This window comes from Linepithema humile, chromosome 7, assembly GCF_040581485.1.
Source record: "Linepithema humile isolate Giens D197 chromosome 7, Lhum_UNIL_v1.0, whole genome shotgun sequence".
In the NCBI taxonomy this organism is placed as follows: domain Eukaryota; kingdom Metazoa; phylum Arthropoda; class Insecta; order Hymenoptera; family Formicidae; genus Linepithema; species Linepithema humile.
Window position 1 is genome coordinate 14,619,010 of NC_090134.1, and position 14,565 is coordinate 14,633,574.

At 34.6% G+C, this 14,565-nt stretch overlaps 2 protein-coding genes across 5 annotated transcripts in view; one reads left to right on the forward strand and one right to left on the reverse strand.

Moving 5' to 3' along the window:
• Cngl (Cyclic nucleotide-gated ion channel-like) overlaps positions 1–8,368 on the reverse strand; it is a 262,907-nt gene extending 254,539 nt beyond the window's left edge. For 2 of the 4 annotated variants that reach the window (XM_067359198.1, XM_067359195.1), the window contains exon 1: positions 1,857–6,288. In XM_067359198.1, coding sequence (XP_067215299.1) covers positions 1,857–2,006 — 150 coding nt within the window. In that variant the 5' untranslated portion in view covers positions 2,007–6,288. The other 2 variants (XM_067359193.1, XM_067359196.1) reach the window with 2 other exon arrangements.
• A 3,169-nt stretch (positions 8,369–11,537) lies between these two features.
• On the forward strand, positions 11,538–14,389 carry car (vacuolar protein sorting-associated protein 33A). The gene is made up of 8 exons (XM_012379166.2): positions 11,538–11,759; positions 11,871–12,067; positions 12,309–12,793; positions 12,922–13,042; positions 13,104–13,264; positions 13,355–13,897; positions 13,986–14,108; positions 14,190–14,389. Exons 1-8 carry the CDS (start codon positions 11,655–11,657, stop codon positions 14,276–14,278), a joined length of 1,824 nt encoding a protein of 607 aa, XP_012234589.1. The 5' UTR covers positions 11,538–11,654; the 3' UTR covers positions 14,279–14,389.
• Positions 14,390–14,565: the final 176 nt, after the last annotated feature.

Sequence of the window (14,565 nt, forward strand, 5' to 3'; positions counted from 1 at the left end):
ATATGATATTTGAAATTATAATTGTATGGGACTATAATTATAATCAGAATACTCATTTTTATAAGAATTATTACTATAATGTTAGCAATAATAACCTTATACGTACGATACTGTCAGTCATATAATCAACTATATAGTTAGGGTTGCGTTCCGTTTCATGCATGATGAGCAGATAAAAATGCTGGAAATCTATAGTGTACGTAACATAAACTGTAGATTTTTAGTACTTCTTTGCGCATCATGCATGAAACGGAACGCACCTTAGAATACCTATAAAAATATGGTTGACGCCAAAAATCACTATAGATTATGGTTATTGCAATTATTCTTTTCTCTCACATCAATGTATTTAAATCTGAAATCAAAAATACAAAATTCAAAATAATGAATTTGATATAGCGGATTGAATTTCAACAAAAATAATCGAATTATCTTCAAACTTAGTTTTAAAGGGTGTTTTTCAAGTTAATGAATTCAAATATAAGTTTAGAATTTTTATTTTTTTATTTAAATAAGGATGCAATATAGTGCAAATTTGAAAAAAATCGAATTATCTTAGTTCTAAAGAGGAGCTGCTTTTGAGTCTGCTCAATATAACCTGAAAATTTTGAAATTCTGAAGTAACACTTGAATTTCCATAAACCCCCTAAAACCAAATTTCACAATAATAGAACTAATTTTTTAAAATTTAGTCCGCTATATTGGATTCGTCAATTTGAATTTTGACATTTTAAAGCCACAATCGATTTTAGTAATCTTGAAAACCTTTAAAAAACATATGTAAGTTATTTTGTTAAAAAGTTTCTGTCCTGAAAGGGTTAATCCTTTAATTAGCAATTAAATCTAATCAACAATCAAATTCAAATATTATCGTTGCTTTATAACGACAATTAGTATTCTAACTAACTGACAATTAAAATTCGATTAAATTAGTCCGCCAAATTTTAGCAATCAACTATTAAATATATCTGACATGTGTAGTGAATCTAATCTTCCATTATAAATTTCTAGCAACTACGGCGAATTTGGTCTGTGTACATTGTACGTTCAAAAATAACATAGAGTTTTGTAAACATGTCAAAAATTGTATTTACCTATATAAATACGCATAGTTTATAAAAAATAATCTAAAACCGCTGACTCTCCTTTTACTATAAATATTTCGGCTAATCTAAAATAAATTTTTCTTGATAATAAAAATATTGAGACAATTTGTAGTTTTCGAACTAACGATTAAAAATCAAAAGTTTTTGAAAGCTAACAGAAAGCTGTGGTAAACAAAATAACAAAGTTTTATTTTTCAATCCATGTCGTAAATGGACTTTTAAATAAAAATTTTATTCAAAGCCTCGAAGTAAGCAAAGATGTGCAGTGTTAAAAATCGAAAAAAGAAGATAAATAATGAACCCTTTCGACATTTTCCCTAAAAAAACACCGTTTTCAAATTGGCGTAGTAGCGATTTCAAATTTCAGAAGTAGCGATTGAAAAGATATTCGATGATTCTGAGGCACTATATATTTTATCTCTGTTTTCAGTGCTATTCTCGCATGTGCATCACAATTCTCACTAACGGAAAAGTAGCCAAGTTTAATGTAAAATTGTAATACACTTTGTTATTACACCTACTTAGCGTAATTATGTATTGCATTAAGAGAAAAACAATCAACTCGAAATTAATAAAAAAAATTAGTAGTAGATAAAAGCGTAGTACACAATCGTTTAGTACAATTATACTAATTTTAATAATTGTTAAAGGGATAGTCGAAAATTTGGTATTATTATTTGATGAAACTGTTTGAAATCATCTCGCGACGTTCCAATAAATGGTAATGAAAAGTAGCCACGATATACGAACCTTGAGGGCAGGAAGGACCGTTGCGAGGTCTGAGGGGGTCCGGGCCGCGGACGCTTGATTTGTGGCCCCGTAGCTACGTTGTTGTTGATAGCTGCAGAGATTCTTGTGAGCACTGGCTTGAGCTGTGTAAGCCGACACTGATAACTTCATTTCTCTCTGTTCCCGATAAAGGGTCTGATACTCCCGACAAGTTCACGGGAAAGGCCGGGACGCATTCTGGATCCTTCGTGATATCCTTAAGCCACCACCGTGAAGGGCGGTGCTCGGATAGATTGCCGCGTCAAAAGTTCTCGAAGAAAGAAGGGAAGTGGCGAACCTTTGCCGAATTATATCCTTTCCTCTAGCGGTAGTGTCATCGATACTTTCATCCGCCGCTTCTCATCTGCCTGATTCACTTCTCTATCTGCTTATCGTCAGATTTCAGAATTATCTCGCTTGTTATCGCGCCGAATAGCGATTTCTTCTCACGAAACTGCAACGTCCACTTGCGTCTCGCGCGATCGCGACAACACCCTTATAATTTGTTATTTTTCGATTTTCGCCTTTTCTCTCTTCGCGCACTTACATTACGATCGAGTTGCACGCCGATAGATTTGCCATGAAGTTCGAAGATGATTCCCCAACGTGTAGTTAAAACGAATGTATCGGGGGAGAAAAGGGCCTTAAATTTTCCGTAAATTCTTTTGAAAAACACTCCGGCGCGCTCTTTCTCCCTTTAGGTTCCGACCAGACTCATTTCCGCAAGACGTGACGATTGACTCGTTATCAATTTGCCGGCTAGCGTGATAAAGAACAGCAACGATGTCCCGATATCCTCCGGGCCCTCGACGGTCGCTGATTTCCCGCGAGAGGACAAAAATACAAGCGAACGTGGTCTCCCGTCCCTTCCCTTTCCTCGCCGATGCTTCTTCCGGATCCCTCTCTCGTTCGTCTAATGTCCCTCGATACGTACTCGGCTCGTTTCGCGCTGCTTTTAAGCTCGATCGATCCCCGCCGATCAACCAGCGTACTTCCAGAAATTCCTTTACCGTTTGATCGAATATCGCGCGTCGTATCTTCGCTTACACTTCATTAATCTTCTTTGACTTCCAATTCAACTCTCGATTCTAATGCAGTCACTTATTCATCCTAACACTCTTCTCCCTACGAGATTTTCGCAGGACATGTAGATTATTCAGTCAAATACTCGATTACAAGTATCGGATGGCTGGAAAAGCCGACAAATAATTTTTCTTCTTCTTTAAGTATCTTTTAATTTTCAACACTTATTTTTTTTTAAATCAAACTTGTTTTTTTTTGTTGATTTTTGATGAGAATAAAGCGAATCGAAAGTGACTATCGAATGACTGAAGAATCCGTTTGCACGAGAAACTACCGCTTCTCTAGATCAATCGTGCTTTGAATTTCATCCTTTCTTCTTTGTCTGCACTTTCTTGGCACTCGGTAATTCGATCTGTCAGTTCTCTGTTATTTATCGTTGCATAAATACGTAAATGCGATTCGTCCGATAAGGATTTTGGAAATTCCGAAGAGAATGAAAACAAAATACGATCACTCCGCGTGTTTATACGTTCTCACTTTAATTGGTAAACTTATATTACCGCACATCTGCTCATCGCCCAGCAAATATCACTGATGACACTCTGTTTGCCGATCCGCGATCAATCGATTCGCGCTCATATCTAACGCGCGCATTCGTCTTCGATTACTCGAAGGCACGTCGCGGGCCTCAAGAGGAAACGCACGGAAACGCAAATCCTGTTCTTCCACATTTATGCGACCTTCTTCGATTCCTCTCCATCCTTCGATATCGCGACGCGTGCTTCACTTTGAGATCACTCGCGCAAATAACTTGAAGACCTTGAACGTTTGATGACCCAATTCAATGGGCGCTTCTGCGTACGGCGATCAGTCCATCGAGTTGCGGGAACGACCACTTATATTACCGTTTACCGTTTTTTGCCACTTATACATTGCGATTCTACGAGTTTTCGCAAATGGAACCTATACAATCTGTACACGCGCGCGCACGCGTGTATGTGCGGTGAATGTCGTGTGTGTGTGTGTGTGTGTGTGTGTCGTGATTATTCGAGAGGACTCGAAGGGAAGCTACAAAACGCCCCCAACTAGCCGATCGATCGAAACGATATTTGAATTCCTTATACGACTCTTCCCCATCACGATCGCTCGTCTTCCACGTAGTTCGCGGCTTTCCTCCCCTTTCACTCCAACATGTTCGATCCTATAAACGATATCTCCGAACACCAAAACAAAAGTAAGACCAGATGTAGTGTCTAATAAGATCTAACTATCGTTGAGTTGTTGTTCGAAGATCCATCAAATGAGACTAAAGATAAAGAGTCCTTTTAATTTCTCTGTCCGACCGAATCACGGGTTTATTATTTCTCTGTTATGGGTCACTTCAATGCAAACCTTATTGTAACTGGAATAAAGGACTTCTAGGAATAAAGATTCCTATCATGAAGCAGCACTTCTCGTATTCCGCAATGTCATCGTAAGGATGCAAGAAGTAAAACGTCTATTCGCATTTAATGCAATTTTAATAAACTCATGATTCCTCGTACAATATTACGAGCGTCACGGTAGATTATAGCGCTGGTGGTTCATAACATTTGATCCGTTTCATCATATACGCAATTATTATTTTATATGTATAAATAATTCAAGGAACGAAAGCAAAATTAAAGCAATTTTATACAAAGAGACAACTTTGATAGCAGTTGCGATATTTTATCTTGTATTCTTCCGATCTATAATATATAAGTGCGCGTTGATATTCGGATATCTAAATACACGACGCAAGAGAGCGGTATTTATATAAAGAATGATCCTCTATATTGTCAAAGGATATTCAATTTCACGTATATATGTTATCGTAAAAAACAATCAACAAAAATACAAAAAAGCAAATTAAGATAGCAAGCTTTGATATTTTAATCGAATTTTTTAGAGATTCTATGACCTGGAGATTTTTATAATATACATGATACGCACGTGTACAATTTATCTCAATAATATTTCCGAAATTTTGAATTTTGTAATCATAAAAGAAAGCAATCCATTAATGCAGAGAGAGAAAGAGAGAGAGAGAAAAACTTGGATATTCCAATATACAATATTTCCGGACTCTCACAATATATGATACAAACACTTTGACGAGTGCATCCGACGTCAGTGTTCGATCGCGCGAATAAGAACCTTACGCGAATAAGAAGCCTAATTTTGCTTCTGGAATATGTGACGTCGCGGTCGCGAGGAACGGTCCTCCGATAACACGGGATGATGTTGGCGATTGGCGGAGGAAGTTGTCGATGAATGACATCGGCGTGCAATATAGATGAATGGACGACATATCAAGTCGACGAATGTGCCGACGACGTCAGCGAGCAATCGCATTAAAATGGAACACGCAGTGGAACGCGAGCGAACGAGCGAGCGGGCGACGCTGCACAATGTTAATCCGCGCGACACGTAGCAACCGTCGACAAAATCCCGGTATCATTCGTGAAAATTAACACGCACGAACCACCGTGTTCCGCAAGCGAGTGCCAGCACGGTAAAAAACACGGCCAAAATGCACGGGAGGTTGACACAGTGTCGTGTGGCATTCGTAGCTCGAGTATAACTGGATTATCGCCAACGACAACGACATAACGTCGGAACGGAATCATCGACTGATCGCCACTACAAGGTCTGTCCGAGTGTACTCGCTCTATGTGTATTCACTTCGCCGCTTTATAACTGGATTAAATATTATCATAAACACCGCGCATGAACTGACGGCGTGCACTCACGACTGCAGTTTGCTCGCTCATGAACAAGAGAGTTTCTTCCTCGATGAAATCAATAAATAAACGCACATACACATTTTTCTATATAACTTATCGATCTATATTACATAGAAAAAAATTATGTGTGTCAATATGAATCTGTGCTAATTTTATTCAAATGTATCCAAATGTATGTATATATTTGTATCAATAAAATGTAATCAAAAGACACAATTATATAATAATCGGAAAATATAATAGAAAATTTAAAGTTTAGTTACTTATAGATTGTAAATGCATCAATTGTATGTCATTGAATATATAATTGAATATTATATATATTTCAATTTATTAAAGAGCTGAAGAGAATGATATAGGAATATGTTTTAAAGATTTCCATTCAACCAAATTATTTATCAATTCATTTTTCTGTCACCCCATGACCTATATCGCATCACACAATTTTATTTTTGTCAAAGTTTTATAAATTTATAAATTTTGTATTTTCACTTTTTTATCCGTTAATATTATTCTGTAAAACGCGAATTTATGCGCCTATACGTGTAAGGGACAACGATAGCGTGAATAGCATATTTGATTGCGCCCCAAGTAGATAGGAATTAAAGTCACAATCACCACTTTCTTATCTACCTCTTTGAAATGAACACGAGCACGCTATGTCGGACGGTGTTATCGATTACTCGAATCGGCGATTACAAAGGATCTGAAAGAAAGAAGGAGATCTGAGATAAAATACAGTGGTAGCTGTTTGAGAAAGCTCTGCGAGAGCTTTGCCGAGGGATGATTGTTCGAGAAAAAGAAGGGATTTCCGCAACCATTGCTTTGAACTTTGAATTTGTGTATGACGTTCTATTGAAGAAAATATATACGTATAAATTTATATATAACTGCTGTATATCTCATATTATATTTTGTGAGCGTGCGTGCGCGCGAGTATGGAGATGTATGTGTGTGTGTGTGTGTGTGAAAATTACAGCTAAAGCGTTATTAAGAAATAATTATTAAATTGATATGTATGGTCCACATATTTCACACAAGACACATAATAACACGTAAAACCGATGTTTCTCGCTTCCCGTTGCCACACACGTATGATTTTCGTCTTTAAATAGAATTCTTTAAGAGATAATACAAATTATTGATTATATAAGGGATGTTTGAATTTATAATTGAAAAGTAGAAGCAACTAAATTATATTGGTATATTCAGTAAACTCGATAAGAGAGATTAACAAAGACGTGAAAGGACGTCTGATTCGCATAAAATAAAGCCGAAAGATATGCACGAATTGAAAATGCATCTTGCGTGAAAATGGTGAGAATAACTTTAAAGAAACTTTGTTCTTCACAAGCTTCGTCCAATTAAAAGGAACAAAGAAGGCTTACAGCCTCTTTAATCTCTTGTCAGCTTTTCTTTCTCTATTTTTTGCCTTCCTATGATTACGTTCCCGCAAAAGAAGATCTAATTCCATGCCACTTTCTTTATTGTGTGTATGTGTGTGCGCGCGCGCGTGTGCGTGTGTGAATGTGTGAATGTATGTTACACGATTATGATATCTTTCTTTGCTTAAATCTTCTAGTATCAGCTTAAAATGGGGATGCTACTGATGGGACTAGATCCAATTACAGTGTCGTTTCGCGATTTTTCTAAATTACAACTTTTTACAATTCACTGTGCCGCGGATGCTTCATTTTCGAAGAATTACTTTAGACTTTAATAATACAACACTGCGAAACTTGGAGTCGAAATATATCCTCGTACGTACATCGCGTGCCTCATCTTCACACGCATCAAATTGTTTAACGTCCGTGCTATTCACTCAATAATCAAATATCAATAACAAATTTGGATAGCGGACGTTGACAAATAAAATACTGATGGAGTAATGGTCAAAGAGAGGGTGAAACATCAAACAATGCTCGCAAACACGAGCGTAATGATGATAGCTGTAAAAGCCATAATGACAGAGAAGACACGAGAAAACTACTCGGAAAACACAATGTGATTACGGAGTTGTTGTAACAATACTTGAGACGCTGCTTATGCTTACAAATGGAAAATAAGGAATTAATCTGGCGAATGTCGGTAGAATAAAATTAATTATGTGACAAAAGATGGAAGTTGTGAATAAAATTGTGTGAATCAATGATGCAATTCGATTGAACATTAATTGTCACGTTACTCGTGAATTATCTTCTATCGTTGCATCGCGCATTGAAACAAGTATCGACAACGATACCATATTAAAAGTGTTTAAAGAGCTGAAACCTTTGGTAACTACTTGAAAACACCCCGACTCTTGAGGAATATCGCGAGATACCGAAGCCGCCGTTTCTTGCGATTCGCAAACCATTCTAAATAAGACGCGCGCACTAATCTTGAAATCCTCCTCGCGAAGAAGTTTTCGAAAACCGTTGACACAGTCACGACAATCAAACTCGTTCACGACGATGGATCACCAAAAGATATATCACTCGATCTTCAATATTCTTGCGAATCTCTGGCGATGCGAATCACCAAAAGTGTCACCGAATGGCGATTGTTGATTTTTCGCCGATCTGTTACGATCGCGGTGCCAGCAACGAGGGACCACTCGGTCGTTGTATCGATCGGGATCGCGACCGAGACTAGGACCGGTATTTTCTCACGCACGTGTCACGCGACCCCCAACGACGAAAGTCACTAGGAGACCGGTAGCAACCCCCGCCTGACGAGAAGCACGGAGGATGTTAGAAAGGACGTCGGGACGACAGACGATGTGGCGGGAGGATCGATGGTGGGGTGCTCGAGTGGGACGGGGGGAAAGGTTCAACGGAGTAGAGGGTAACCGAGCAGGCGAGAAGGGGCTCGATCGCGCTGACGAGGGTGAGATTGGATCGGCGAGAAGAGTGCGACGAGAAGAGAGGGTCGTCCCCACCATGTCGCTACACCCACGGATTAAAAACCAAAGTGTTTCCCCTATCGCATCCCTTCTCCGTGTTCGCGCTACGTGGACGCCGCTTATCCGCACGGGATGCTGCGCAGTCTCCGGAGCACTGACACAGTGTGCCACAGAAAGTGCGCCTGCACCGATAGAAGCTGACATACAATGCTTCTCGGTATATATTATATATATATATTACACAGTAATCCGAATAAACGAAAACGAGATAAACGAGATATAATAATAAACGATAAACATAATTTTATCGATTTGTTGATGCCGTGTCGGCATCAAGCAGAAATGGGCAAGCTGAATTTGCATATGCAGGAACGTTAATATTTTCGATTAATTTCCTAAAATCTATAAGCATTTATTTCTTATTGTTAAGATAAGTTATTTCTTTAAAGTTGCACTTTCTGTCAATGCATCTTTTACTAAATAATAGCAATTGTTGACATAAATCAGATGCTACTAACTGATTAATTAAGTGCTCCAATGTTTAAATAAATACATAAGGTACTTTGCGACACGCAAACTTTAAGCAATCGAATTTTTTAGATTTTCTATTACATTACTATGCAATGTTATTATCACAAATGTTCCGTAAAAACGAATTTTTGACACTTTTTAAAATTTAACACTAGACACATGACTGTTTCTCAACAAAAAAGTTCCCACATATGATTATTTTTCAATAGTACAATGAAGCAGAGTTATGCAACAGTGATTAAAATTATCAATTTTTAAGATAAAAGTTTTATTAGAAACACATATTCATATCTATATACAATCTATATACGCGTGCGTGTATTCGTAGAAATTAAATAGCAAGTTTATATATATACTAATTTTAGTAATAAATAACCTTCCTCTTAACTTTTCAATATTTAATTTTACAAATATTAAATATTAAATACAAATATTAAATATTAAATTGTTTATCTTGTAATTCTAATATTAAATAAGTTTTAAAAATAGAAACAATTAAGATTAATTAAAGATTGTTATAATTATGATTTTTTTCATAATATCTCATCGACATATAAAGTGCCGCATAAACCAAACATAACAATTTTTACTTTATACATATATCAATTTCAATTAAAATGATGAGACAACACAATAGATACAATTAATTACAGAAAAAAGCACTTTGACGACACTCGAAAAAATGATCTTGCAATAATAGCTAAAATTTTCTAGGTGTAAAAAATTAACTAAAACAGATAAATGATTAGCAACTGTTGTGATATTGCATATGTAATTACTTAATCAGTTTAGATGACAGAAACAGAATATATATCTGTATTGTTTGTGAACTTTAAAAAGAAAGTTTCTCTAAAGCGCCTATCTATATAAGATCAATCACGTGTTAGATCATGCAATGAATAACATTTAGCAGTGGTACCTAAATTTTTCAGAAGCTATTGCTAGAACATTACTGCTATAAATTCTATATGTGACAAACAATGTTTTCACAGATACGAAAAATAGCGATACATTCTTGTTGCGATATCTAGAAATCTAACTACATCAGCGAAATATTTTTTTGAGTGGAGAAGATGCAAAATGAACGAAAAAACTTTAGATCGACTGCGGACACAGATGCAGATCATTGATCATAATATTGATTTATAATAGCGATTGTACATACACAATATTTCACAGGGTTAAACATTAAAAGAAGATAAAATTCGAAATTTTTTAGTAAATGTTAAAATTAGTTGAATTATTATAAACGCTAAGTAGAGATCCAACTACAGAACAACTACTACTTAACAAAATACACATGTTTGATGATAAATATGCATTGGCTACAATTGCTATGTATTCCGGCGAGAAGATAACGTGGATAATATTCGAAGGAAATCTTAATCGACCCCAAGTATGTACACAGATGCAGATCCCTGAAATCACAACAATAACGATTCTCAAAATGCTAAAACTGCAACATATCGCAAATTTCTATAGTTATTTAACATAAATGTAATTCAAAATATCTTATAACTGACAGAAATGAATTGTTAATCAGTAATTAATTATTTGTATTAATTCGTTCAATATGCAAAATTTCCCAATACTAAAAATAATATTAATATAATTAAAATTAATTATAATTATTTACTGTGGAAATAAAGTTTGACATTTTTCTTACAATTAGTAAAGTTATAAATTAAAAATATATTGAATTATTACAATGCAATCAACACAGTTAATTAGAAAATATATTATAAAATAAATTATGAAACTTGTATATAAATACCTCGTAATAATCATGCATTCGTTGCATTTTCAGTACACTTGAATAACGTGAAAAACAACGTGAAAATAAAAAATAAGACTCCGAAGACATACAAGAAAGTTTCGACACCGAAATCGCAATGTTGTACAATAACGGCAACGCGTTGCTTAATATATTAGAATGAACGTTTGACATTGCGAGACACTTATGATAACTTTTCAAGTGTGAGATTTACATTTAGACAATAATTATCACAAAAAATACGAACCAATTTAAAAATTATTCTACAATCACTGTGGCGCATTGCATATAACTGAACGTAGTTCGTTGGTATTGAGATCTTGAGGTATGCACATACTCAAACTGCAATGTAATAAACTTCATGTAGTATAATAGATAGTAATTTTTAGCGCAAAAATAAAATTGTAAACTTAATTTCAATTTTAATAGATATTGAAAAATATCAAGTGTTGAACGAATCATTGAAGCGAACTTTTATTTATAATAATTACTTGTCATACAAATAAAACTAAAACTGATTTATTTATTTTTATTTACTTATTTAATCACTTATATATTTGCTGAAAAAAGTATTAGTGCAGTAACACTTTTTTCAAGCTGTACGATTAAATCAATGGTATTGTAAGTATATATTGAGTATTTACACTAAATATGCTCCACTGTGCGCACGCACAAGATCACTGTCAATACCGCTGGCTGTAACGCAGTGTATAGCAGTGTGCAGTGTGTTGAGTGTATTGAGGTTATCTATTGCGGACGATGTCAGATGTGATATTGCACGTAGCTAATACGCTGTAATCATGTCATCAACATATTTGACAGGAGGCAAATTAAATATTGGGCTTATACAAGAACAAGCGAGAAAACGGTTGCTTTGTTTGCTAGAAAAATGCGATGGCTCCAAGGTATCAAAATAATCCAAACGTAACCTAACTTCTTTTAACCAAAAGTTAACTGAATACATATATATTAATTTTAACTATATAATATATTAGCTTTCGTTGTTTACTGTGTAGGCTATTATATGGGATCAATCGTTAGCTGGACCAATTGGTCTTGTTGCAAAGTATAATTTATTGGAGGAATATGGTGTCGTAAAAATGTATCCATTGTATGGTGGAACTTTGACAATACCACCTAATATTGCCAACATCATATTCATTTCAAGACCACAATTGGAACTCATGGATTTAATTGCTGAAAATATTCATGGGTAAGCATGAAACAAATATGTTGTCAGATAGAGTAGAATTGCTTTAATAAGCTTGACGTTAACAAGAGTCATATCCAAAACCACTTGTAAATGTTGCAAGTAAAATTGTTAGTAGTAGCACATAGTAATTTTGTTACTTTTGTTTTTTAATAATTTTAGCATAAAAAATTTATTATACACATCATACTACATTATATATTAATATATATATAAATATGTACATCTTTTAATGTATTTACAGTGAAGAGGGTAAAAGGCCACGCAAAGAATTTCATTTATTTTTTGTACCACGGAAAAGTCTACTCTGTCAAAAAAAACTTCAGAATCGTGGTGTATTTGGCAGTTTCACATTGATAGAAGAATTCAAATGTGATCTCTTTCCATTTGATAATGATCTATTATCAATGGAACTAAGTGGATCCTTTAAAGAATTCTATTTGGAAAATGATCCCACTTGTCTATATCAAGTTGCACAAGCTATACAAGGTTTACAGAAATTATATGGAAAAATTTCAAGAATCACAGGAAGAGGACCAGCTGCTAGCAAAGTTTGGGAATTATTACAGAGATTAAACAGAGAAGAAGAAGATAATAAAGCAGTTTCTACCTCATCTGTTGCTATTGAACACTTATTATTATTGGATCGATCTGTAGATTTACTTTCGCCGTTAGTTACACAGTTAACTTACGAAGGACTAATTGATGAAATATTTGGAATAAAATATAGTAAAGTATCAATGTTACTTTGTAAATTTAAATACTTTTTTTGCTTTGAATGCTTTTCATCAATTTGCTATCAAATTTGTTTTTTCTCAAATATATGAAATATTAATAGAAATATTTTTCTATTCTAGATACTGTGCAATTACCTGCGAGAAAGTTTCATGATTCCGATGACTCTCCCACAGCTATATCTTTAAATGAAAAAGAACAAATCATATTGAATTCAGGAGAAGAACTTTTCGCTGAGATCAGGTATACGATTCAGATATTCATATCTTCCCCTAATAGTCTTTCATAAAAATAAATTTTACAGAGATAAAAACTTTAATGGTGTTGGCCCGGTTTTGAGCAAGAAAGCTAAAATAATTTCATCTCAGTTTGACGAAAGACATGGAGATAAGAGTGTACAAGAAATCAAACAGTTTGTTGCAAGATTACCACATATGCTAGCGACAAAGCAATCTTTAGCAAGACGTAAGCTGTGTTTAAGTCAATTTGCATAATTTTTTGAATAGAAAAGTTCTTTCTTGTTTAAGTGTTCTATCATAATCTTTTATTCGCTAGATACCACAATTGCTGAAATGATAAAAGAAGTTACCGACTCGAGTAATTTCTTAGAATCTCTGCAAGTCGAACAAGAATTGTTAAATTGTATCGACACAGACAAACCAAATGCGTACATTGAAGATATGATAGCGCAGCAGCAACCATTACTCAAAGTTTTACGTCTTCTTTGCATACAATCATTGACAAATTCCGGTTTAAAGCCGAAAATATTAGATTACTATAAGAGAGAAATAATTCACACTTACGGATTCCAACATTTGCCAACTATATTAAATTTAGAAAAAGCTGGACTATTAAAGCAGCAGCAATCAGTGCGACAATACGCGGTTTTAAGGAAAGCTTTAAGACTCACGGTTGAGGATGAGAGTGAAATAACACCAAAAGATATCAGTTATGTACATTCTATATACGCACCACTGAGTGTGAGATTAGCAGAACAATTAGTGCAACCAAGTGGATGGCAAGGATTAAACGATGTAATGGGATTATTGCCAGGTCCTACTGTAAGCAGTGTTCCGTATAATGCATCTTCAGGGAGACGTACGTTAAATTTATACTTTCATTATGTACAGTTTATTCTCATCAAGAGATGAGTTTACCTTGAAAGTATAACAAATTTTTATTTCAGGAAATTCGATTACTAGCGAAGATTCTAGTTCTGAACCAACAAAATTAATTATGGTATTTTTTATTGGAGGATGTACTTTTGCTGAAATATCTGCTCTTCGGTTTTTATCACAACAAGAAGACTGTGAGTATATGAAATTATAAAGTATTTATTTGCATAATTAAATCAATGGAGACATACGATATAATACAAATTTGTTTTCAGTAAATGTTGAATTTGTCGTGGGAACTACTAGATTAATCAATGGCAACACATTTCTCACTTCCTTGATGGAAGATCTAGATCACACTTGAAAAGGAGATTACATATGTGCAAATGACAAAGTAGGAATATTTCATTACTTTTATGTGATGAAGTAAAATTCCTGTAAATATTATATATACATATATATCTTTTCCCTCTTATATATTATTTTATTACATAATTCCCAATTATATATTTAATTCTTAAAAAATAGGATGACTTGTTTCTGAACTGCTATAAATATCATATAAAACTACACTGTAGAATAATATAACATTTAGTATAAGTGATTTTCTATTTATATACAGTTTTACAAAATCCACTTGTAGAATATACA